The sequence below is a fragment of the Ooceraea biroi genome, chromosome 10 (genome assembly GCF_003672135.1).
Source record: "Ooceraea biroi isolate clonal line C1 chromosome 10, Obir_v5.4, whole genome shotgun sequence".
NCBI lineage: Eukaryota > Metazoa > Arthropoda > Insecta > Hymenoptera > Formicidae > Ooceraea > Ooceraea biroi.
Window position 1 is genome coordinate 10198874 of NC_039515.1, and position 27102 is coordinate 10225975.

The 27102-nt window shown below is 37.8% G+C and overlaps 1 protein-coding gene across 2 annotated transcripts in view; it reads left to right on the forward strand.

Moving 5' to 3' along the window:
- The window catches only part of LOC109611533 (odorant receptor 4-like), a 69582-nt gene that overhangs the window by 18836 nt on the left and 23644 nt on the right, over nt 1–27102 (forward strand). For both annotated transcript variants that reach the window (XM_026973142.1, XM_026973141.1), the window contains 3 exons: nt 3100–3364; nt 16633–16749; nt 19059–19149. In XM_026973142.1, the coding sequence (XP_026828943.1) occupies nt 3100–3364; nt 16633–16749; nt 19059–19149 (473 nt within the window). The remainder of the gene's footprint in view (nt 1–3099; nt 3365–16632; nt 16750–19058; nt 19150–27102) is intronic.

Consider the following 27102-nt stretch of genomic DNA (forward strand, 5'->3'; position numbering starts at 1 on the left):
ACTAAGAGGTCTGATTGTGTTTTCAAATAATATAAGAAAGTAGATGTATTAAATTAGAATTATAGCTTTGAAAACTTGTTGATAAATATAAAAGTGACTTTGGGAAATAATTAAAATCAATATTTAAATACATTGTGCAATATAAATTGGAGATATTAAGTTTGACCAAAAACTTTTGCACGCTAGTGTACAATCAACGGCATAAATGCCGTCGCTACTTGCGTGTAAGGAGCGCGATGGGCAGATGGCGGTGGCGGCTAAAGACAAGTAGTAGTAGGAATCTCTCCAGTCTGTAAGTAACGCAGATAATATTACGATGCACAATGTATTTGTAATAATACGAAATAATACTTTGTATTTCATAGACTATGCGCTTTCATTAATATTATATGTTTACACACGTATAGTATATTTTTAAATTAGAGCAATATTATATTTTTTAAAGAACTGATAACGTTTGAAGTTTTTATTACTCTCTTTAAATATATATATATATATATATATATATACCTTGCAATATTTCTTTAATTTTTCATTGTATCTTCATTGTTATTTTGATAAAAAAAAACAGTAGTTTAGATAGCACTAAAATTCTGTATGTATACTTCTTACTATTAATAATAAATTTAAATTATATCCTAGTATCAACTAAACGCTAACGTAGAGAGAACAAGCTTCGAAATATATTTAAATTAGAACAATATTTTTTGAATAACTGATGAGCGTTTGAAGTTTAATTATTTTCTTTAAATATATGTATCTTACAATATTTCTTTACTTTCTCATTTTATCTTCTTTTTTATTTTGATAAAATAACAAAAATATTAATCTTTTTATTTCTTTTCAAACAATAAATAACCGTCTTTCTGAGAATCTGTATATATAAGTTTTATATAAGTTAATACAGCAAATTATATAGCGTAATTTATAGCATTATTTTTTACAATGTTTCTGAAATATTGCTAATATTACAGAAACATTGCAATTAAAATATAATATTTTTATATATAATATATACAATATATAAATACTACATAATATTTTTGTTATTTTATCAAAATAAAAAAGAAGATAAAATGAGAAAGTAAAGAAATATTGTAAGATACATATATTTAAAGAAAATAATTAAACTTCAAACGCTCATCAGTTATTCAAAAAATATTGTTCTAATTTAAATATATTTCGAAGCTTGTTCTCTCTACGTTAGCGTTTAGTTGATACTAGGATATAATTTAAATTTATTATTAATAGTAAGAAGTATACATACAGAATTTTAGTGCTATCTAAACTACTGTTTTTTTTTATCAAAATAACAATGAAGATACAATGAAAAATTAAAGAAATATTGCAAGGTATATATATATATATATATATATATATTTAAAGAGAGTAATAAAAACTTCAAACGTTATCAGTTCTTTAAAAAATATAATATTGCTCTAATTTAAAAATATACTATACGTGTGTAAACATATAATATTAATGAAAGCGCATAGTCTATGAAATACAAAGTATTATTTCGTATTATTACAAATACATTGTGCATCGTAATATTATCTGCGTTACTTACAGACTGGAGAGATTCCTACTACTACTTATCCTTTAGCCGCCACCGCCATCTGCCCATCGCGCTCCTTACTCGCAAGTAGCGACGGCATTTATGCCGTTGATTGTACATGTATGTGTAAAGTAAAAAGTATAATCATATCCTGTGAGACTAGTATATTAACATACGAGGTCTGTCTCAAAAGTAATGAGAATGATTTATTTTTAAGTTGTTTATTGATTTTATTTACAATTTAATGTCATCCCCTTCAAAGTATGCCCCTTGGGAATGTACGCACCGTCCCCAACGATTTTGCCATTCTTGGTAACAGTTCTGGAAGTCTTGTTCCGTTAGGTTGTTCAAAACCTGCGTCGCGGCTTTTTGAACGTTCTCTAATGTGCCGTAGTGATGACCCTTTAACTGTTGTTTGATTTTTGGAAATAAAAAATTACAAAGAGCCATATCCGTAGGGCGCGTATGGAAGTACAGGAATGTTTTTCTTGGCTAAAAACTCTCTAATGGATAGCGAGGTGTGACATGGAGCATTGTCATGGTGCAAAATCTAAGAGTCGGCGATTTCAGGTCAAACACGCAAAACCCTTTTCCTTAAGTGCTCAAGGACCTCTTGATAAAAGGTTTGATTCATGTCTGGCCCTACAGTACAAATTCTTTATGAACAATTCCACGGCAGTCCAAAAAGACGATAAGTATGGACTTGATTTTCGATTTGCTCATGCGAGCTTTTTTCGGTCGAGGTGATGATGACGTGTGCCACTCTGCGCTCTGCCTTTTTTCAGGATCGTATTCGAATATCCATGATTCATCTCCTGTTATTACTCTGTGCATGAAGTTTGGTTCAGTTTTTAAGCGATCCAACATTTCTTGGCTAATGGACAAGCGATTTTCTTTTTGTTCATTGGATAAGTTCTTGGGCACCATTTTTGCACAAATTTTTCTCATGCATAACACGTTAGTTAAAATGCGATGGACGGAATCCTTACTCATTTCTACCTCATATGCAATCATCCTGACTGTTAACCGTCTGTCTTTGGCTAATACTGAGCGCACCTTGGACATGTTTTCATCAAATTTCGAAGTCAATGGCCGACCAGAGCGGTGTTTATCCTCAACATCTTCTCTGCCATTTTTGAAAGCTTTGTGCCACCTGAAAACTTGTGCTGAGGACAAAGTATCATTCCTATATGCTCTTCGTAACATTTCAAGTCTCTGAAGCAGTTTTCTCGAGTTTAATGCAAAATTTTACGTACTGTTGATCGCTATTTACCTGCATTTTTCGTGTGACGCGCTATCTAAACACAAGTTCAAAAACCTGTATACAGCAACAGCAACACTGCACCGATCGGAGCGACCTATTACAGCTGCTTACCTAATATGTTGCAACTTCTTAGTCTCCACCACAATGATGTGCTGTTGCCACATAAAGAGTAAAAAATTCATTCTCATTACTTCTGTTGTGAGACAAACCTTGTATATGTATATTAATAGCATTACAAAACAGCAATTTATATAACCTCTTTTTTCAATGTTCTCAGTGTTTGCCGTATGCTGTATATTTACTATTATTTTGATGCCAATTTGGTCACGAATTGTTGATAATATTTTGCTCACCGAATTGCAATCACATCGTGTGATAGACATCTTTAACACTGAATATTTTATTGATGAAGAAAAATATTATTATTTAATTTTGTTACATTTTTATGCAACCATTTCTATAGGTGGAATTGCACTCGTAGCAACAGGAACGATGCTTATTGCATATTTTAAACATATCTGCGGAATGTTTAGTGTTGCCAGGTAAAAAACTGTATACAATAAGTTAAACATATAAGGATAAGTAAAGCTTTATTTGTTGTTATTTAGAATAACTTAGGGAAGAGTTCATGTTGTGAAGAGAATTGATTTTTTGCAGCAATACTTAATTACTACACGCTAATATAAAAATTGCATATTTGACATGAAAATTATTAATTTTTGCTAATACATTGTAGAACAATTTATATTTATATTACTAAAATATAAAAAACATTGTTCTTGAATAAATTTGTTTTTAGAAACATAAAGATTTTGATATTAAAACATGATAGTTTTTGTTATTATAGGAAAACATTCAAATGTAATCGAAAAATAAATTACTTTGAACAAGAATTTTATTTAACCAATGTATGTCTAGGATATTTTCCAAAATGTAAATATAGTATTATGGTAGCTAAAAGAACCTAAAATAAAGGATTGAAAAACATTAAATATTACAACATTATTAGAAAAACAAGGAAATATAGATATACAGGGTGTTTAAAAAAAAGGTCCGATATTTTATCCACGTGTAGTACTCATGAAAAGAAGCAAAAAAGTCTTAGGCAACATAGGTCCGCAAATCAACTGTTTCAGAACTAGAGTCGATTTTGTATCTTTTTGGATTTTTATTTATGTTTTATTTTTGTATTTTTGTTTTAATATTTATTGATAATTAGAGAACGTTATCGGAGCAGACGAAAACGCGACCGTTCCGCGCAGATCTCCTCTCTAGAGACCCCTCTCCCACTACGCCGCGATACAAGCGCGTTAATGCTATTATACACGCCACCACTACGCCACGCTATCCCCACTTCGCTCGCCTATGCGCAGACGGATAACATTCTCTCGTTGGACGGAGTATAGGAACGTCTTATGCAGTCCAGTGTGTGCAAGAGTTATTTATCAGTTGTATCTAATCGTGTCATTGATTTCGATTCCACGCACTTTACGTCGTAAATGAACGGCCGCGCCATCGTGTTTTTCATGAAAAAATCAAATAAAATTTAAGTCGTTGCTTTTTGTTTCCCTTTATTTCCTATAAGTGTCATTAATCTCACTACAGTGCTGTATCAGTTTCCTACTGTTTTCGCTTAAAAGTATTTACAAATAAAAGAAAATACCGCTCTATACCAATGCAGAAATGGCAGATATGCATTTCATGTACGGCCGTGCCAATGGTAACGCTTATGAAGCACGGCGTCTGTATGCTGAAGCATTTCCGAATCGTGCACTTCCATCTGATAAGTAATTTTCCAAATTGCATTTACGTTTAGTCGAAAATGGTTCATTTAGTGTAAGCAAACATGATGCCGAACGGCCCAGGTCAGTGTCTACTCCTGAAGCAGAACTTGAAGTTTTAAGAAGAGTAGAAGACAATCCGAATATCAGCACCAGAATAATAGCTACGGAACTAAATATGAATGCTTCCTTAGTCTGGAGGATTTTACGTGAAAAGCAGCTGTATCCTTTCCATATTCAGCGGGTGCAAGCTCTTATAGCCCCCGATTATGATTCCAGACTAGCGTTCTGCAGATTCGTACTAAGAAAAGTTGAAGAAAATCCAGACTTTGCTGCTAATATTTTATTTACAGATGAAGCTAATTTTACAAACAACGGGATCATTAATTTCCACAACAATCATGTTTGGGCTAATGAAAACCCTCATGCCGTTGTCGAGTCCAGACATCAGCATCGATTTTTTTTGAACGTTTGGGTGGGTATTTTGAGGGACCGTTTAATTGGACCAGTGTTTTTTCCAAATCGTTCAACTGGTGCAGTTTATCTTGACTTCTTAAATAACACTCTACCTCCACTATTGGAAGATGTCCCCCTAAATGATAGAGTTAACCTTTGGTATATGCACGATGGGGCTCCTCCGCATTTCGCAGTTATCGTTAGAAATTTCCTAAATGAAACTTACAATAATAACTGAATAGGACGAGGGGGTCCAGTGCCATGGCCACCCAGATCCCCTGATTTTAACCCATGGATTTTTGCATTTGGGGATATTTAAAATCGCTAGTGTATTCATGACCTATTAAGGAGTTACATACCTCCATAGCGGCGAAAAATTGATGTTTGGGGAATTTTTTCAGGAGGTATATCTGAAATAATAAAGTAAAATATGAATTGCATATGATTTACTGGTCCTTTAAGTGTAAAAAAATAAGTAATAATAAATTTTTGAATATTAATAAAATAAAGTTTTGTGGCATTAATTGGACCGCTGCTAAAAAAATATCCCCTCAGAGTCGGCATGATATCTTCTTGTAACATTGATGGATCTGACAAATGCAAGAAATTTATTGTAAAGTAATGTTGTAGTTATAGTCTGTCGAGCCAGATTTTTTAATTTCAAAAAAATAAACAATTTATGCCATGTCAAAGTTGAACATGTTTTCATGAAAAATTTCGGTCTTTAATTGTTTATAAAAATTGTATTAAACAAAATTGCAAAAAAATTTCTCGACAGACTATAGACAAAACGATTACGAAGATTTGAGAACAAAAAATTTTAAAAAATATTGAAAACTCTTCGAGTTATCGTGCCGACCGTGTCAAAAAAACTGGTTTCGAGAAAAACGCGTTTAAAGTTTGAGAAGTAAAAATCGTGTAAATATTACTTTTTGTAGTGAGCTTAATCTCCCATTCCAATTTCATATTGCGTGCCTTCCTTCTCGATAATTTTTATATTTTGTACAGTTTTCTGTAATCTGTGGGCTGTTCGAGCTTCTTTGCGGTAGCCTACGCCGCACGCAGCAGCTGCGCGCCGCGACCCGCCTCCTGACGCGCAGTCATATTTGTTGTTATATCTTCGTTACGGATTAGAATTTTTCACTAATTCTTTTTTTATTATTTTTTAAAAGTATAAAGAATGAAAATCAGTAATAAAAAAATCGATTGTTTGAAAATTCTGGAGGTATGTAACCCCTTAATAACGTTGACGACTTGCGGCACCGAATAGAAGATGTCTGCCAGGCTATTCGCCAAATTCCAGGGATATTCGAAAGAATAAGGGCTTCCTTTCTGCGACGATGTGAAGCTTGTGTACAAATGGAAGGTGGACATGTAGAACATCTTCTTTAAGTATTATTCGTTGAAACATCTTGTATTATTTAGCTATTAGCGCGTTTACTGTTTGGTTTTTAATAATAATGCCATTTGACAAACAAAAAACAAAAAATACAAAAAAATAAAAATTAAAACAAAAATACAAAAATAAAAATCCAAAAAGATACAAAATCAACTCTAGCTCTGAAACAGTTGATTTGCGGACCTATATTGCCTAAGACTTTTTTGCTTCTTTTCATGAGTACTACACGTGGATAAATATCTAACCTTTTTTTTAAACACCCTGTGTAAATTATACCTAAATTCTGATCTGCAATTGTAGCAAGGAAGATTATAAAGCTTTGGTAGGAATAGCTGATTTCGGGAAATCAAATCGCAAGATGAAATCGCGAAATACACTCAATTAGACAACTGTAATCAGACTTGCGATGTACAGTGTAAATTTATGTTTTGTTTGCGATTAAAACTATATTATTTACTCGTTTCTCTCACTTTTTTATAGCTTTATACTTTTATTCCTTATTATTTTATTTACCTTCTTATCGTTTTCTATTTTACAAAAATTTTGAGTATAAAAATGTTACTTAGTAGTATAAAATAAAATATGCAAGTTTAGTATACAGGGTATCCCATTTTAAAGTTTCCCCTAAAATATTTCAGAAACACTGCGTTAAATCGCAAAATGTTTCAAACGAAAGTTTTGTGACTTCGAGGGGGACATAAGACGGTACTATTGGTTTGACCTTGGGTGGCGTTGTCAAGGTCATATGGAGTTCAACATTGTTTTTTTAAACGGAACCCCATACTTTTTATTGCAGAGTCTGATTCTTCGTCGAAAAGTAAGTAACTTTTGTTCGAAACATTGTTTTTAAAAACGCCCTCCTTATCCCGAAAACTCAGGTTCAACCTTTAACGGACCGATGATAATACTCGCTTTATAACAGACACTGAAGTGTTTTTTAGTATTTTACTGTTTACCATCAGCATGTGCGTGCGTGCGTATGCGTGTGTTCTACATCCAGCCAACTAAGGCAAGATCGATCACTGATCCAGCCAGTTAAGGCAAGATCGTTCTCTGATCCAGCCAGTTAAGGCAAAATCGTGCTCTGATCCAGCCAGTTAAGATGGTATTGGTTTGACCTTGAGTGGCGTTGTCAAGGTCAGGGCAAGGTCACTTCGAATTTTGTAAATGGAACTCCTAATTTTTCATTGCATATTCTCATAGCTTACCTCGAGAGCTTTTCAAAACACTATAATGAAGTATTTTTTTCATTAAGTACTTTTCGACTTATAAGGCTTGAAAGTTACAATACCCATTACTCAAGTTGTACCATGCGGATCAATTTCCTTGGAATCAATTTCTAAGGTCATGTGAATATTCTCAATGGTGAAATTAACTTTGACTGTAGAATAGGAAAGAACGACAAATTTTCAGACTCCATGTTGTTGGTTACATAATGTCAAGGTCAAACAGTAGGTAGTTCCGAATTATTATTTCAAAGCCAAGAGTGGAATATTCAGAAACGGTCTTTGCTTTAATCGGCTCGAGAGTTTGAGGATTATTGCACTATTACTTTCCCATCTCAATATTAAACAGTATTGGTTATTCTTATTTACTGCAGGATGCGATACATCTCATTGAAAGTTGACTTATCGATTGACAGCTGGTGTCTTTCTCAACTTGTATGAGTCCTTGAGCAATTAGCATAAAGTTTTCTGTTCTCGACACTTCCTCTTTAACTCGTCACGTCATTCGTGAATGATTTTCAAATTTTTTTTGTTTCTAAAATTCCATTGTTGTGCAAGTAAAAACAATGCCCGATTACACGTCGAACGAGTTGACCGACATTCTTCTCATCCTAGGAGAATGTCGACGTAATTACAAAAGAGCAGCAGCATTGTACCGAAGAAGATTTCCTCTACGACAACATCCGAGTCATACTGCAATACGTAAAATTGAAATAAGGATTCGGAGAGGGAATCTCTGTCGACGAAGAAGATGTTACAACGTAGATGATTACGCGCTGAATGCTCGTTTCCTCGTAACTCTGGCGATGGTTCATTTGAACCCTCATGTATCATTACGTGAAATTGAGCGTACAGTGGGAATTCCAAGATCGACTGCTTCTAGATACTTGAAGGCTGCAAAGTACCACCCTTATCATATTACACTAAATCAAGCCTTGACTGAGAATGATCATCGAGAACGGCTATTATTTTGTCGCTGGGCAACACAGCAACTTCTGCACGATGGCGATTTTTCAAGTACGTTTTGTTCAGCGATGAAGCTACTTTTCATAGTCATGGAACGTTGAATCGTCATAATTGTCACTATTGGACTCCAGTTAATCCTCGTTGGATGCAACAAATAGACAATCAGCATCGATGGAGTCTCACTGTCTGGTGCGGAATCGCCAATGGCTATGTAATTGGCCCTTACTTTTTTGATTGTATGGTTAATGCTCAGAACTATTTACAATTTCTAAGAGATATTCTTTCAATACTTCTTGAAGATATTGACCTTAACGACACGGAGAAGAATGTGGTTCCAACATGATGGTGCAGGTCCTCACTATGCCAATATCGTCAGAGATTATCTGAACGAGACCTTCCGTGATGTATGGATTGGAAGGGGTAGTCGAGTAAGGTGGCCAGCAAGATCACCAGATTTAACTTCTCCAGATTTTTATTTATGGGGTTACCTGAAAGATGTAGTCTATCGGGAGAGACCAACGACAAGAGAAAACATGATGGAGAGGATCCGAGCAGCGTGTAACATTATTCCACGTGATGTTCTCTTACGTACTGTTACAAACTTCGAGAGACGGATTCAATATTGTCAACAAGTCAACGGAGCTACGTTTGAACATCTCATCAGATGAGCAGAGAGACAACCTACAAAACTAATTTACGACTACCTTACTTGGCCTTAATTGACTACATAACGGCACGATCTTGCCTTAACTGGCTGGATCAGAGCACGATCTTGCCTTAACTGACCGGATCTGTGATCGATCTTGCCTTAGTTGGCTGGATGTAGCACACACGCATACGCACGCACGCACATGCTGATGGTAAACAGTAAAATACTAAAAAAACTTCAGTGTCTGTTATAAAGCGAGTATTATCATTGATCCGCTAAAGGTTGAACCTGCGTTTTCGGGATAAGGAAGGCGTTTTTAAAAACAATGTTTCGAACAACAGTTACTTTTTTTCGACGAAGAATCAGACTCTGCAATAAAAAGTATGGGGTTCCGTTTAAAAAAACAAAGTTGAACTCCATATGACCTTGACAACGCCACCCAAGGTCAAACCAATAGTACCGTCTTATGTCCCCCTCGAAGTCACAAAACTTTTGTTTGAAACATTTTGCGATTTAACGCAGTGTTTCTGAAATATTTTAGGGGAAACTTTAAAATGGGACACCCTGTATATTAGATGTGCAAATTAATTCAGCTTCTCTTTTTTTTAAGAAATTGAACCTTTAGTTATTGTTTGTCGAGAGGGATTCGGCAGCCCGATACTCGTATAAGTATTAAAAATTATGGCGAATATTTCAAGGATTGACATGTTTATTATTCTGTTCTAATAAAGGCTCAATTTCTTTCATAAAAACACCGTATTATAATTTGCGCACCTATAAACTATATACGGACTGTTGCATTTTAAATGACTCACTGGAATAACTCAATAGGAGAACCGTTCTGTTGAAAGAACATTGCCTTATTTCGATATCTTCAGATTGATATCTTCAAGCAATTCCGGTAATCGTTGCTGTACAAAGTGTAAATAATTATTACCATTTACATTTCCGTCAAAGAATGTTCTTTCAACAAAACGGTGCTCCAGCGTGGAGTGAGAGAGTTGGACATCATTTGGATCTCACATTCGCAGGTAGATGAATAGGACGCAGTGGACCAGTATCATGGTGTTCTAGGTGCTCTAGACTTAATAAATCCAAATTTCTTTTTATGGAGATATTTGAAGAACATTGTATACTCACCCGCAACAAGAGAGAATATAATTGATCGCATAACTCGAATCATTCCTATCGAATCATTCCGAAAAATGTACTTTTATCGATAGTTGACAGTTTTGAACATCGACTTCAATTATGCATAGATAATACTGGACAAATATTTAAACACTTATTAAGGTCATAAGCCTTTTATACAAAAACTAGATTCTGGCTTGATACTGTAGTCTTAATCGGCTAGATCAATTCCGGTTTTGTCTTAATCGGCTGGATCAGTTTTGGTCTTGATTCAATATCATCATCAAGTTTTCCCTTTAAACCCTACAACTTTTGTATTTGACATTTTTCTCTACCATGCTCTCCTATGGAGTTATTTCAGTGCGTTACTTAAAATAAGAAAATGAATCTTGAGGGTCGGTTTGACCCGATGTCATAACAAGATATATAAACGTAAAATTTTCCATTTGATTCATTTTTGATGTCAGAAAGTTTCGATTAAAAATTTTTAAAGTGACCTTCAAATGACCTCCAAATTTGACTCCTAGGTCAAAGTCAAAGTCACCATCAGATGTCTCCCTCTAAACCCTACAACTTTTGTATTTGACATTTTTCTAAAGTGCTTTCCTAAAAGAGTTATTCCAGTGAGTCATTTCAAATGGGATAGCCTGTATATTTGTACGCATATAAACTATATATATTTTTTCATATCTAAAACATTTAACTATAATTGTTATAAATAATATAAAAGGAAACAAAATGAACTTGGTAGACAAATTTATTGATGTAAGTAACAAATCTTTTTACACAGTCTATACAGGGTGTCTCAGAAAGAATGGGACAATGCTCGTGTGCAGATAGAACGGACTGTACTGACAAGTAACACTACCCAACTGTCAGAAACCGATTCGCCTGAAACTGTGCAGAGAGTCAGTGTTGGCCAAAACATGCAACTTATGACTGTTTATAGCGGCCCAAATTCATTTGAACAATTATTTATAACAATTAATAAATAATTACATAGCCATGTGAGACTTTGGCTTTTTCGCATTTGGAGTGAGCGCAGTTGTCAGGGTAATTTTGCTCGGTGAAACCAAATTCTATCTCAAAATTCACATTGCATGTCAGAATTCCTAGATATCCTAACCTCAAAATGCTAGAAACCGTATTATTGCCTCTGCTAAAGGTTGTGCAATAAGGTGATCTTATAAGACCATAAATCATGAATCATAGAGCTATAAACCATGAACCTATTAACCCACAAACTCAACTAACGAACCCTAAGCCTATGGACCCATAAACCTTGGATCCATGTACCGTACACCCATAAATAATAAGCAGGGATGCCAGTTTCGAACCGCTTACAGCATGCTACATCATGTGGAGGGAATACGCACACAAGCGAGCAGCCGTATACGTGAGTGCTTGACTGTCCGGCTACCTTCGGACAGTAGAAGAACGCAGATAGCTATAGCGCTCGAGAAAGAAACAGCAGATTACATGTCTGCGTTCTTCTACTGTCCGAAGGCAGCCGGACAGTCGAGCACTCACGTACACGGCTGCTCGCTTGTGTGCGTATTCCCTCCACATGCTGTAGCATGCTGTAAGCGGTTCGAAACTGGCATCCCTGCTTATTATTTATGGGTGTACGGTACATGGGTCCAAGGTTTATGGGTCCATAGGCTTAGGGTTCGTTAGTTGAGTTTGTGGGTTAATAGGTTCATGGTTTATAGCTCTATGATTCATGATTTATGGTCTTATAAGATCACCTTATTGCACAACCTTTAGCAGAGGCAATAATACGGTTTCTAGCATTTTGAGGTTAGGATATCTAGGAATTCTGACATGCAATGTGAATTTTGAGATAGAATTTGGTTTCAGCGAGCAAAATTACCCTGACAACTGCGCTCACTCCAAATGCGAAAAAGCCAAAGTCTCACATGGCTATGTAATTATTTATTAATTGTTATAAATAATTGTTCAAATGAATTTGGACCGCTATAAACAGTCATAAGTTGCATGTTTTGGCCAACACTGACTCTCTGCACAGTTTCAGGCGAATCGGTTTCTGATAGTTGGGTAGTGTTACTTGTGAGTCGAAAAGTCCTATACCATTTTGCAATTTTCGCAATAGTTAACGAGTTATTAATTATTAAAAATCGCTGTATTAGTCTGGCCTACCGCCGAATGCAAGTGCGCGGCGAGATGCGACCGCCTAGCGATCGAGGTTGCTAGGCGCGCGGGGAGTCGTTTATCACAAGTGGCAATGGTTAGGTAGGAGCGGCGCGCCTAGCAACCTCGATCGCTAGGCGGTCGCATCTCGCCGCGCACTTGCATTCGGCGGTAGGCCAGACTAATACAGCGATTTTTAATAATTAATAACTCGTTAACTATTGCGAGAATTGCAAAATGGTACAGGACTTTTCGACTCAGTTCAGTCCGCTCTATCTGCACACGAGCATTGTCCCATTCTTTCTGAGACACCCTGCATACAATGTCTATATAAAATTTAACAAATATGTAGTTTATATACATGAGTTGAGCGGAAAGTTCGCTCTGTTTTTAGACAAAAGTGACAAAAGTGAAGGATTATTTTTTCATATTTACATACAACTTAATTCATTTTTTTTTGATAATATTTTGTCATCTTTAAACTAGTTTCATGATTCTGTCCATATAGAAGTTGCCAGGTTTTTGAGTAAAAAAACAACTTGAGATGATGTTTGAAGTCTTCCGGAGAATCAAAGTTCTTGTTCCTAAGAGAATTTTGAGGAGATCCGAACAAATAATAATCCGAGGATGCAACGTCCGAATTGGTAATACAGTGAGTGAGGCAGGATATCCCAATTAAGTTGCATCAATTTTTGCCGAATGACTAAAGGGATATGTGGTCTTACGTTACCATTGTGGAAGATAATATTCTTACGATTGATCAATTCCGAAAGATTCTGCTCGATTGCTGCAGTTGATCCAATTGTGAGCAGTACAGATTTTAATTAATCGTTTGGTCGGGTAGTAGCAACTCATAATTTCAAAAGATTTCTTTCTAATCTTACTAGATGCAAAGCATCACTTTCTTTAAAGACCCGCTTTCAGAATTGATAATGGTAACCTCACAATTTCTTGCGTCATTATTGTAAAAAATCCACTTTCCATTGCCGGTAATTCGTTTCAAAAATGGTTCGTTTTTATTGCATTTCTTCAATGAATCGTACACAGAAAAAATTTGTCGAAAAAATTGGATGGAACGAATAAATGATCCATCCAATTTTTTTCAACAAATTATAGGCACCTAAAAATCGAGACAACAAACGTAGTCAAATGTAAATATAAATGTTCATGCGTAAATATTCAACAATTGCTGTTTGCGATATTTTCAATATTTTTGCTCTTATTCAAGTCGTATAACGTCATTCAATGTCAGCATCGTTTTTGATCATAGTCTTGATTTGGTCGTAATTAACTTCGATCGACCATCCTGAGTGCATCATCGAAATCAAACTCAGCAGCACGAAACTTCGCAAACCACTTTCAGTACATTCGTTCGTTTACCGTACCCTCTCCATGCACCACACAAAATTTTTTCTGAGTTTGAATCATATTCTTGCCTTTTTTAAAGTAAAAAAACATGACATGCCGACAAAACACATTATTATTCTTCATTTTTAAATTAATGCCATATACACAAGCATAACCAATTTTTATAATTTTTTTAAATGCACATATCGATTTGTCAAATGTCAAATTCTACACGCTTGAAGCCATTTGAATAAGATAAGGCATATCTATTTCTATTCAGAGGCATCTTTTGTCAAAAACGGAACGAACTTTCTGCTCAATTGTATAACAATAACTTTTTTTTCAATTGTTGTGACATAAAAAATATTTACATGATGTAGAAAAAGTTCCGGAATCTCTTAATATTTTGAAAAGTATGTATTTTTTTACAAATGTTCCATACAAAAATTGTAGAATTTTAAGTGACGCATTACATAGCAATATCGTTGACTTTGAACAGCGTTGTCAAGATCAAGGCCCATATTTCACCCATATGTCCGCGACGTTGTCCCCGACTGCCCTCTTCAAATAGGGAGGTACTTGAAAGTATTGGAGTGCCTCCCTAATGCTCCCCAAGGGTAGAGTGTAAAATGCGTTGACAATGTCAAAGTTGACAGCCAAAGCAACCCCGGGAGACGACAACTTCCGAGAGGAATCTCACATGTCGAATTGCGTCGACTGTGGAGCGTTTCCCTTGGAATCCGAATTGGCTGTCAGCTAAGTCAGGGCCTACCGCGGACAGGTGCCTGGAGAGGCGGGCAGCGATTATTCTTTCGAATACCTTGCTCACCTCATCCAGCAAACAAATGAGTCGGTACGCGGAGGGAGACTCCGCAGGTCTGCTCTCCTTCCAGAGAACCATTCTCGCCTCGTTCCATATAGCGGGAAACCTCCCAGAAGGCAGCTGCCTCAGTTTGGGGCCCAGGACATCCCGCCAAGGCATACGTGACCGTGTATGTCATCCGTCCCCAGGGTCTTATTTCGGACCCGGACCCGTTTGACAGCCGCAGCTAGCTCCTCGGCACTGACCTCCATCTCGGCGGACCAGACAAACTGTTCTGCCGGCGGAGGCGAATGGGCCCCTTTTGGGAGAAGGAACGGGACATCAATCACCTCCCGTAATAGTTGAGGGTCAAGCCTCTCCGAAATCGGCGGACTCCAAGGATGGAGCTTTCCAAGCACTATCCTATATGGGCTCCTACGGATCACGGTTGAGAGTGCCGAGGGGTTCCTCTCGGTCAAGATCAAAAATTTAATCTAACTTAACCTAACCTAATTCAACCTGTAACTTCTCCTTTCACGTAGACAGCTGAAAATTTATGCAATATCAGTGTTCCGAATTACAATCATTGAATCTTAATTTAATCCGTCGTTATTCGAGATCTTCAGACAGTTCTCGAGCTCGCTTGTTTTCATGTAAGAACGCGACAAATAAGTTATTTTCGCGAACTCGATCGACTCGAAACAATGGAGCTAGCCGATCCGCTGGCTGTCCGCGACATTGACTCGAGTTTTTAGACACGTATAGATCAAGAGCCTAACGTCCGAAGCCTTGTTGTCACCGTGTTAGTCGAATTATCTGAGGGATTCAAAGGAAAGCGAGGTCTCGGGAACATTATTAGAGCTTTGTCAGCGCTCGCGTAAAGATCGATCTCGAACCAATTCGAGTCTCGAGCAACTCTCAACTCGCTTCGCTGTTGAGCCGCTCTCTCATTTCGACGTCCGAAGCGTCTGAACGCTCGTCAGGCGCGCATCATCGATTCGCCGCTGCACATAAACATATTCTGTGTAAAGACAAAGGACGAACTGCCACCTCGTGTATCGGTGCACGCGTGAAAGCTCGCCGAAACCGACGCGATCAAGAAATCCGCCGCGTCATTCCGGCGCCGCAAGTGTTGAAGATCTCCGATCTGCGCCTAGTTCGACTTGGTGCACGAATTGCAGTGAAATAAACTGACCGTTGAGTACACAAGAGTTCTCTCTCAACCTGTAACTCCCTCTCCCTCCATACGCTCGGAATCATCAGGGCTCCGAGAGCACAGTCTCGCGCTCAACGCTGGGCGGTTCCGGTATCGCGAAACAATCAGTAAGTTTTTTGTTAATAACTGTTTAATACACAACTACTCGTTCTGTGGGGTACTCGAGATGATGACGTCTAAAACTTTTTGCGGGTTACTTGGGATGATGACGTCTATCATATATGTCAAAGATCACTTTCTTGCTTCGCGTAAACAGCTGAAAATTCGTGGAAAATCATTAAACTTGTCTTGTTAATAACGGTTTAACAAACAACGAGCGACGGCTAAAACTTCTTGAAGGTCATTCAGGAGGATGACCTTGACAACATATATCAAGTTCAAGGTCATTGAGGTTGGGTCCGTTATTCTAAAGTTTTTCCGTGTTTTGAAAAACTCCCAAGGTAAGCTATAAGAATATGTAATAAAAAGTGCTTCTGATATTGCTATGTAATGCTTTTATATTGCTATGTAATCACTTAAAACCAATGTTTGTATGGAACATTTTTATTGAAAATGCATATTTTCCAAAATATTAAGGAGTCCGGGACTTTCTCTACACCGTGTATACCAATCGGCAAATGTCTATGTATAAGTGTATATGCGTGTGTAAAAGGAATATATAATTAGAACAGAAAAATTATTTATAGTTATCGTATCGAAAAGGCAATGACAATCAATATGCTGAAGGATAACACTCTAGAGAATTGGAGTATGACATATAAAGAAATAATTTACGCCGTAGATATTCACCGCAAAGCTTTAAAGTTGGTACTGCATTAATTATATTATTATACAGGGTGGCCCCGAACGTTCCGGCCAGACTTAGAGATTTTATAGGAAATTTAATTCTGAACAAAAAGTTTCCTATAAACATGGTTCAAAAAATGCTTCCTTAAAAAGTTAGCGCCCAAAAATCTCTGAAATTACAATTATTTTATACATTTCTACAAATATCAAAGAAAATATGCGTTTTTTAACAAAAATGTTACATATTTTTTCTGCATTGTTTAAGGGAATTATCATAATGGATGGAAGGAAGAGCAAAAGGTAAAAAGAAAATGAAATAAGAAGAAAATGATACTTAATAAATTTTTTGTTGAAATAAAAATAAAAATAAAAATAAAAATCCGTTTCTTTCGCAAAAACAAAATTATTCTTTTTAAACAAAAATAGTACTGTAATAATAGAAAATGAACAAAAACGTGAAAAAACTAATTCTTCTCAAAATGTCCCCCTCCAGCTTCAATACACTTTCGACATCGAGTAGTGACCGATCTGGTCGCTTTTCCTCCCGATTTAATTTCAGTCGATCAAAAGCCGTGTTTATCTGTTGGATCAGATGTTCACGAGACTCGATTGGCGTTGAGTAAACTTCATTTTTTACTCTTCCCCACAAGTAAAAATCTAAATGGATTAAATCTGGAGACCCGGCTGGTCACTCCACAGGTCCCCAACGGCTAATCCATTTTTCCGGATAACGCTGGTTTATCCAATCCCTAACAATACGAGCACTGTAAGCTGGGCATCCATCCAACAGCAGCCAACGGTCATAGCGAAGATTTAAAGGCACATCTTGCAATAGATCAAATAGATCGTTATTCAAAAACTGTAAAAAGTGGTGTGCAATAATGCGGTGAGATAGAATGTGAGGTCCAATTAAATATTCATCAATCCCTGCCCAAACATTGACTTGGAATTCATGCTGAAAAGACGATATCCGAGGAAGATGAGGATTCATTTCGCACCAGTAGTGTGAGTTGTGGTAATTGAATACTCCCGTCCTAGTAAAGGTGCTCTCGTCTGTCCAGAGGATTTGTGATGAAGTATTTACATCTAAATGCAAATACCATAGACAAAATCTTTCCCTTCTTTGATAATCGGCAGAGAGAAGATTTTGGACTGGTGTAAAATGATATGGGTACATATCCAATTCATGAAGTGACCTTTAAATTGTGATTCGAGCAATCCCCAAAGTTAGAAAAGCACGACGGGTACTAGTATTTGGATTTATCTCAAAATATCTCGCAACTCTTTCTGTTGTTCTAGCATTTCGAGTAGGGTCCCGCACAACAGACAGGTTAGAAAATGATCCTGTATCCCGTAAACGCCTGTATGTTTCAATAAAAACAGAGCGATGTGGTTGCCGGCGATCAGGAAAACGGACAGCATATTCGTGACATGCCACTCTCGCATCCCCATTGCAAAAACCATAAATGAAATGAATATCTGCGTATTCTTCGTTTGAAAAACTTCTTGGCATTTTTGAGCAAATTATAAAATGCCTTCAACTGATAAAGAAACTATTCCGATACAAAGTTGGCCAATACAAAGTTTTGCCAAAAGTTAGCGTTATAATACGGAACGCGCCGATATTGTCAGTCGGAGCTAGCGACCGAAGAGTAAAGGAGTGCGACCGCGTGGTAATAGCACTCAGAGTGAAAAAGGGAAGTTAAGAAGTCGTTAAGAATTCTCGCGGATTACGTTGACGACGGCTCGTATCTCTATCTCGGTGTGTTACTCTGGCTCAAGTGAATCCGATACAGGACTTCGAATTAGCGCGGACTCGGCGCATTAGTAGTTGCTTCGGTGGGTGATCGAGGTGCGCCCGTGGCGAGACGAGTAGCTTACAGACGCAATGAGGACACAAGAGCGGCATATTGCCATCAACACCACCACCACCATCGCCGCCGCCGCCGCTGCCGCCAATGCTCTACCGTCAAAGCCGTCATAGCCGACAAAACACTCTTTTGTACACTTGAAACTTGTTATCTCAAAACCTATGGAACGTACTACAATCATTTTGATCTTATTTAAAACATAATTTAAATCTCTACAACTTTTGTTTCGGTACTTTTTGTTAAAAAACGCATACTTTCTTTGATATTTGTAGAAATGTATAAAATAACCGTGATTTCAGAGGTTTTTGAGCGCTAACTTTTTAAGGAAGCATTTTTCGACCCATGTTTATAGGAAACTTTTTGTTAAGAATTAATTTTCCTATAAAATCTCTAAGTTTGGCCGGAACGTTCGGGGCCACCCTGTATATTACATATTATAAATTGTGTTTTTATAGCTTTACAGGATTTTTAATGTCAAACATTAATGGATCGATCTTTTTTTTTATATTAATTTCTGTGGTTTGCTTAAGTCTTCATCTTTTTCAAGTGAGTTTATCATATTTTGATGTATATTTTTAAGCTAGCAATGTGTCATTTTATGAAATACAAACTCAAAAACTTTTTTCATTATTTCTTAATAGTGCAATACTAAAAGTATTAGATCAACCTATACGCAACGTCGTTTCTTAAATTAATTTTTAGTATAAAATATTAATATTTAAATTTATTTTTAAACATCATAATATACAGGGTGGACCATTTTAATCCGTCCACGGGAATATCTCCTCAGGTAAGAGAGATAGCGGAAAATGCCTCAGACAAAAGTTGTATGGCTTCGAGGGGGCAAGATAATAATATTATCAATTTAATTGTAGATGGAGCTTTAGAGATTTCATCATGGCGGTCATTTTTTAAATGGAAGTTGATTTCTCTCTCTAAGTAAAAGTTGTAGCTAACAATGAGACGAACATAACGGTTTTTTGTTTTTTGCAATTGGACAATTTTTCAGTGAGTTACAGCGTTCCGAAATACATTTTACTCCGTTCACGAGAATATCTCCTCAGGTAGGGGCGATAGCGGAAACTGCCTCAGACAAAAGTTATACGATATGTAGGGGGACCGAGCGGTGACCTTGACTTTGCCCTTGAGGTGAAGGGCCAAGGTCATTGTCAGGCCAAACTGACTTTTTCAAATGGGAATCCTTATTTCTGACTACGGAAATGGAAAGTACAGAAAATTTCACGTCCAGATAGGTAACTCATGACTGTGATCAAAATGACCTTTAGGGGTCATTTCAAGGACAAACGCGTAATATTAATTCACACAAGAACTCGTAAGCTAAGCGAGATAGTGAAAAATGTTTCAAACAAATGTTGTAGTATTTGGAGGTGGACGTCACGTCATGACCTTGAACTTGACTTTGAGATAATTTCAAGGTCAAACTAAATTTTTACTTGAAATTAGTTAACAAGATTATCAATGACTTGACTTCTACTTTTAGCGTTACCCAGGAACAACGACGTGGACGTAGTAGGGGGTATGTTCCCATTGGGGTGCTTGATTCGCGTGAGTCCCCTTGCCTCTCATGGTTTGGGGTGCTTGATTCACGGGAGTCCCCTTGCCTCTCAGTTTTCACGGAAAATTTTAGAGCAGATTCTTAAAAACTTTCCCGTTTTGCTGAATACATAATTCAATCCTCCTTTGAAAATTGTCAATAGTACTTAAAAGTACATCACGCACAATACTTTGGCAAGCACCTCTGATTCTCTCCATCATGTTATCCCTAGTGGTTGGTTCTTTAGCAAAACCAACGTCTTTTAAATAACCCCATAAATAAAAGTCTGGAGGTGTCAAGTCTGGGGATCTTGCAGGCCATGCTACAGGTCCACATAGTTCCTAACCATCTTCCACGGTAACGTTAGGTCTGTTCTTTTCAGCTGAACTTTCTGTACTAGTTCAAGAAGTGTACACTGACGCGTTCTTTCTACAAGAAGTGACGTCAGAGGTGACTGTTTTCTTCAATAGTGCAGCAGAACTTAGTGCAACAGTTCACTGCACTGCCTGGCCTAGGTCTCGAGCTAGTGCAGCGTGCAGTTCAATATGGCAGCGTACATGTATAAACAAATAGCGTGTAAAATAGCGGCACAATTCGTATCTTAAATGTATCATTATCTCAAATTAAATCATTTGATATATTTTTCTTTTTAGCTTCTCTTAACTTAATAAAAACATTGTAGTCATATAAAAAAAGGTACATAGATATGGAGAAAAGAGATGATCATATTGCATATATTAAAAAGGATTTAGCTGGAAATATTTTAATTGATATATAAATGGAAATGTTATTTGTAAGTTAAACGGTATTAAAATTATCTATCTAAATATGTCAATAGGTATTATTTATGTAAATATTAATAGCTATTTAATAAGTAAATTTTAATTTATAATATTTATTTGATAAGATTTTTGAAGTTGGTTAACTTGGAATGAGTTTATATTTCAAATATTGAATTGTTCTCTGTTAATTCATTTATTAATTATTTCGGATTACTTTCTATTATTGTTGGTTTTATGCGTATTTTTTTACTTGCACAATCTCGAGATTTTCTCAACTGATATTTAACTTATTTTTGTATACTTGTACCAGAGGATTCTCACTTCGGTTCAATAAATAAATAAATAAATAAATAAAAGATATTGGCCGGTATTCATAGTCGAATCTTATATTTAAGACCATCTTAAGTGTATCTTCAGATACTCCATAGCCAATGAAATGATCCATACAACATCTTCAGATAAGACTTAAGACGGTCTTAAATATAAGATTCGACTATGAATATCTTTTATTTATTTATTTATTTATTGAACCGGAGTGAGAATCCTCTGGTATAAGTATACAAAAATAAGTTAGATATCAGATTTGATTTGATATTTATGTTCTGCGCCATGTTGATTTCTGCACTGTGGCGTTCTTTCCCTTCCTATCTGTATTCCTTCACTATTCTGCACCTATGAAAACTTTCGCTATCCTCGCCAGTTCTACTTCAGAACTAGTGCAGTACCAGTGCAGCTGAAAAGAACAAACCTGTTCATTCAACTGTGCACGAACTGGATTGTAGTTATGCGGTGGAGCTCCATCAAACTGAACCCACATTCTTGCTCTTGTAACAAGATCGACATCCTCTGCGGGAGAGTTCTCGCAGTTTTTTTTAACGCAATGAAGCGATCGTATGGATTTTTTATTTCTTTTAAGTTTCTTTTTATTCTTTTAACTTTTCATTACATCTTTTTATTTTCTTTTACAACTACAACTTTTTATATTTGTAACATCAAATAACTTTCTTCCTCCTCGTCTCTTGGTCTGGATTGCTCGTGATGTCCTTGACGTCTCACAGTCTGATACTGTCTGAGAGGCAGTTTCCACGATCTCAGGAGGATGTGTCTGCGATCCGGCGTTCCGTTGAGGCGAGTTTTTCACCGGTGAGATTAGAGTTGAAATCTCCCTCAGTCTTGCTAGCTCCGGTGTTGTAGGCCTAGGTGGAACTTCGCCTTCCCGCTCCGGCGATAGCAGCCTCCTCTTCTTCGTGTACGTATGCGGGGGAATCCGCTGGTACGTCCTGGTATTCAGAGCTTCCGAAAGGACAGTCGGACAACGCCTTCTCCAGGAGATAGGCTTCTTACTAGCCGTGGTGTTGAGAAGAATTCAACGCTTGGAAAATGGCGATTTACGCCTACAAAGGTTTTTTAGTGGCTAGCGCTTTTAGCGTCTGGCGCTGTAATGCGAAGGTTAGGGCTCTTCGCGTCTTGGCGTCTTGCGCCGAAATGAGTTACTCGGGTTCGGAGATTCGGCTTTTTATAGTAGATCAGCGCCTCCTTTGATTACGAGAATTTGCAAGTTCAATTGCCATCTGATAACAACTTCTCAAACTTGATAGAGAGTGACGTTGCTGCTATAACTGTGACGTTGCATCCTTTGCAATTATACTATGACGTTTGCAGTGGCGTGTCCGCCACATCCTCCAACAAAACTGGAAGTTCATTCCGAAGAAAAGCAAGAAAGTTGTTGCCGTTGACAGTTTCCTCAAAAAAATAAGGTCCACTTAAATAGCCATTCAGGATGCTGCACCACACGTTGATGCTCCAGCGATGTTGGTGATCGACCTCCTGCTGCCAGTGAGGATTCACATCGGACCAGTAATGGCTATTGTGCCTGTCGAGCTCGCCAGTGTTTTTAAAGGTAGCTTCATCTGAAAACGTAACGTACCGAAAAAAAATTTGAGTTCTGTAAAATCATTTCTCGAGCCCAATGGCAAAATCGCATGCGATTCCTTAAATCGTTTGACATAAGCGCTTGCGTTAAGGTTATATGATAAGGATGAAAGCCTAAATTATGTAATATTCTTAGTGCGGTACGTCTAGGAATGCCACTTTGCCTTTCAATCTGACGACTACTGATCTGACAATTCAAGTGAACCATACCCAAAACTACCACCACACGCACGTCATTCTCGTCCCGGTTTTGATTTTGTCGATGTCGTACTAAGTGACCTTGTTGAGCTCTTAAGTGAATGTCCCTAATCGTGCTGTGACTTGGATGTCGTCGTTCTGGATATCGTTCTCGATAAAGAGTAGCTGACATGGTTATGTCCTATTTTGTCCTTGAGGTCCTATTTTTGAGTAAAGAAATAAAAATTGCTGAAAATCTTACGTTTAAATGTGCGTACTAGTTGAGGGTAATGATGGCCTCTGAAGGGAAATTTCAAAGTTAAATAAGCTGTCACTTCATGAACTTATTAAAACCATGTCTTAGGCGAATACTTTAAGCTGAAGTATTTGAGCACCAAAGGTTGTACACAGGTACCATAGGATTGATCTTTTGCGGGATCAAACCGATCTTATAAATTAAGATTTTCAATACCGACAGTAAAAATTAAGGAAGCACAAACTTTTACACTAACTTATTAAAAGTTCAGCTCACATTTGACTTTTTCAACACTGTTATTTGATCCTTTTATTTGGACTCGGATTTCTGAAAAGTCTACTTTAATTATAAAAACCTGTTTTTGTTTAGTTTTTCCTAACCTTTTTTCCTTTTTCATATCTTTTTTATACTTTTTTCCATTTTTACTCATTTAACCCTTTTATTATGGCTGATTATCCCCCAGTGGAAAAAGTTGCCATGCTGTTAATTCTTGGTGAATGGCGAGGCAACTACCGTGTAGCAGCTATGTGAACCTAGCACCCGACATTCAAAAAATTAATTTTTACTATGGAAAATAATAGCATTTCGTTTGTAGTTGTTTGTAGTGCTTTTCGTTTCGTTTGTAGTTGAACCGTCAAAAAGTTATTAACATTTGTTTAAATAAAAAATAGCTGATGGCGGAAGGTGAGATAGAAGTGTGAAAGAATGCTCCGTAAAAAAATGAGGAGTGAGAGGAGATTAGGAGTCGGATGGAGAAGAGAATGTGAGGAAGGGAAGAGAAAGGGAGGAGGAGAGGGGACATGGAGGAGAAGAAAAGAGAGGAGGAGGAGAGGAGAAAGAGTGGAATGATGTGGGAGTCAGTGAGCGGGGCTGCGTGAGGAAGAGGAGATCGGCTAGGAAAGTGACGGGGACGGAGAGAGATGAGAAAGTGTAAAGAAAGAGTGGAGAAGAGAGGAGGCCTGGAGGAGATGAGAGAGGAGAAGAGGAGAGGAGAGAGAAGAGGAAGAGAGGAGAGAGAGAAGAGGAGAGCGGTGAGAGCAGAGAAAGAGAGGTGAGAGAGGGGAAATGACTTCGCAAGAAAGGAGAATTACGAGGAAGGCATGAGATAATACAGTGAGAAGGAGGTAATAAGAATCGTACTCGGAAGAGGACGACAGGAGGAGTGGTCCGAAGATGGAAATCGAAAGCGCGATCGAGCGATCGATCGAGGGTAGAAGAACAGGAGGTGAGAAGGAAGAGGGCAGTAGGAAGGAGAATAGTAGGGGAAACACTCGGAAGAGGGCAACAGGTGGTAAGGATCGAGGACTGAATCGAATACGTGATCGATGTTCGACACGTGCTAGAGAAAGTACCGGCATAGAGGTTAGAACAGGTGAGAAGGAGATAAAGGTGAAAAGAAAATGAAAGGAGCAAAAAAGGTCAGAAAGGAAATAAAGGAGATGAAGGAGATGATGGGTAGGATGATGGAAATGATAGGAAAGACGATGGAGATGGTGAAAGGGCTGAAGGAGAGGGAAGAAGAAAGGACGAAGCGGGAGAAAGAAAGGGAAGAGAGGTTAGAAGGAGCAGAGGGAAGCAGGAGGGAGGCTAGGAGAGAAGAAGAGGGGAGGAGAGAGGAGAAGGAAGAGATGAAGCAGAGAGAAGAAAGAGATGAAAGGCAGGAGAGAGACGAGGAAGAAGAGTAAAGGGTGAAAGGGACAAAAGAAGAAGGAAGTGTGGAGGGAAAGAGAGAAGAGAGTGGAGAGGAGAGCAGTGAGGAAGGAGAGGAGATGAAGAAGAAGAAAGAAGAGGAAAAAGAGGTGGAAGATGAGGAAGAGGAATGTTGGAGAGAGGTGGAAAGGAGTGAAGAAAAAAGAAGGAAGGAGAAGGAGATAGAGAGGAAGAGGGGGGCGGAAAGAGGAGGGAGGAGATAAGGAGGAGGCTAGAGGAAAGAGAGAGAAGAAGGAGAGAGGAGAGGGAACGGTTGGAGGAAAGAGAAAGAAGAAGGAGAGAGGAGAAGGAGCGGGAGGAGAGAGGAGAAGGAGCGGGAGGAGAGAGAGAGGAGAAAAAGGGAGGAAATAGAAAGAAGAAAGGGGAGGATAAATAAGGTAGTATGCAGAGGAATAGAGGGTGAGAATAGAGGGGAGAGGAGGGGAACAGTAGAGGAGATGATGGAGGAACTATTAGGGAGAGAGGCGGAGATAGGTGAGGTAGAAGAAAGAAGAGGGGAAGGAGGAAAATGGGTTTTGATAGTGGAGATGAGGAGGAAGGGAGATAAAGAAGAGTTGTTGGAGATTAGAGGGGAAGCATGGAAGAGATGGGGAATAGGGATAGATGAGGACTTAACTATGGAGGAGAGGAAATTAAGGTAGAAGTTGTTGAAGAGAGCGAGAGAGGAGAGAGCAAAAGGGAAGGAAGTGAGAGTAGAGAATAGGATAATAGGAGATAGAAGGGGTAAAATGGATATGGGATGAGAAGGAGCAGGAGGTGGTGATGAAGAAGTAGGGAAAGAGAAAGAGAGAAGAGGGAGGATAGATAAACGAGAATTGAGGAGGAAGAAGTAGGGAAGGGGGAAGAGAGAGGAGGAAGGAAAGAAGAGGGGTAAAAAGGAGAGCGAAGAGAGGGAAAAAGGGAAAGGAAAAATAGAGAAGGAAAAGTATTATTTTAAGTTTATGGTTACAGAAGAAGGTGGACAAGGAAAGAGAATAAGGAAGAAGAAAGAGAGAAAAGGGGGAAGGGAAAAGTGAAGTATGTTGTAAAGGGTTCGGGAACGCTCCCTAAAAGCGCCTTCAAACCCCAAGGGGAGGAATAAAGCATTCGAAATAAAAAATAGCCAACTTTGCCATTCGTTGAGATATCTCAAATTCGTTTGCGCAGTCTTCTTTAGAGTCGATTGTAGTTGTTTGTAGTGCTTTTCGTTTCGTTTGTAGTTGAACCGTTCAAAAGTTATTAACATTTGTTTAAATAAAAATTAGCCAACTTTGCCCTTTGTTGATAACGCAAATCCACTTGCGCAGTCTTCTTTAGAATCGTTTGTAGTTGTTTGTAGTACTTTTCGTTTCGTTTGTAGTTGAACCGTTCAAAAGTTATTAACATTTGTTTAAATAAAAATGGCCAACTTTGCCATTTCTTGAGATATCGCAAATCCACTTGCGCAATTTTCTTTAGAATCGTTTGTAGTTGGTAGTGCTTTGCGTTTCGTTTGTAGTAAACTGTTCAAAAGTTATTAACATTTGTTTAAATAAAAAATAGCCAACTATAATAAAATTCCGTTCTTAGTATTAACCAAAACTGTTCGCGTAAGGCGTTTAGAACGGAGCCTTAGGTTTTCGCGGAGCATATCCACGAAACCTTAGGATTCAATGAATCGATCTGCGTTGGCAACAGCCAAAATAACACCGAAAATTACCATTTATTTTGTTGCGCATTTCTAATGTTTAAAAAAAAAGAGAGTAATTGCGGTCCGGCTTGGCCGGACATGATTTCGTTTCCGACCCTCGTAGTGGTAAGATGTGTCCGAACAGTTCATAATAAAACCGTTTTCCTACGCGCTCAACGTCCGTCGCGAGTGACCCTATTAATCAAATTCGAGTACGTTTTAAATCAAGAGATCGAAAGAGCGGTGTCGAGTCTCGGAGAAGATCTCCGGCCCGCGAATTCAAGATCTTCGACCGCGCGATCTCAAGATGTTCGCGTTCGTGTGACGAAATATCGGTTCAACGCGTTCAAGATCTCCGTCTCGCGCGATCGGATCGGTCGATCGCCAGAAGATTGTCCGTTCCGTGCCGAATTCTCGACGCCGCGATTTTGATTCCGTT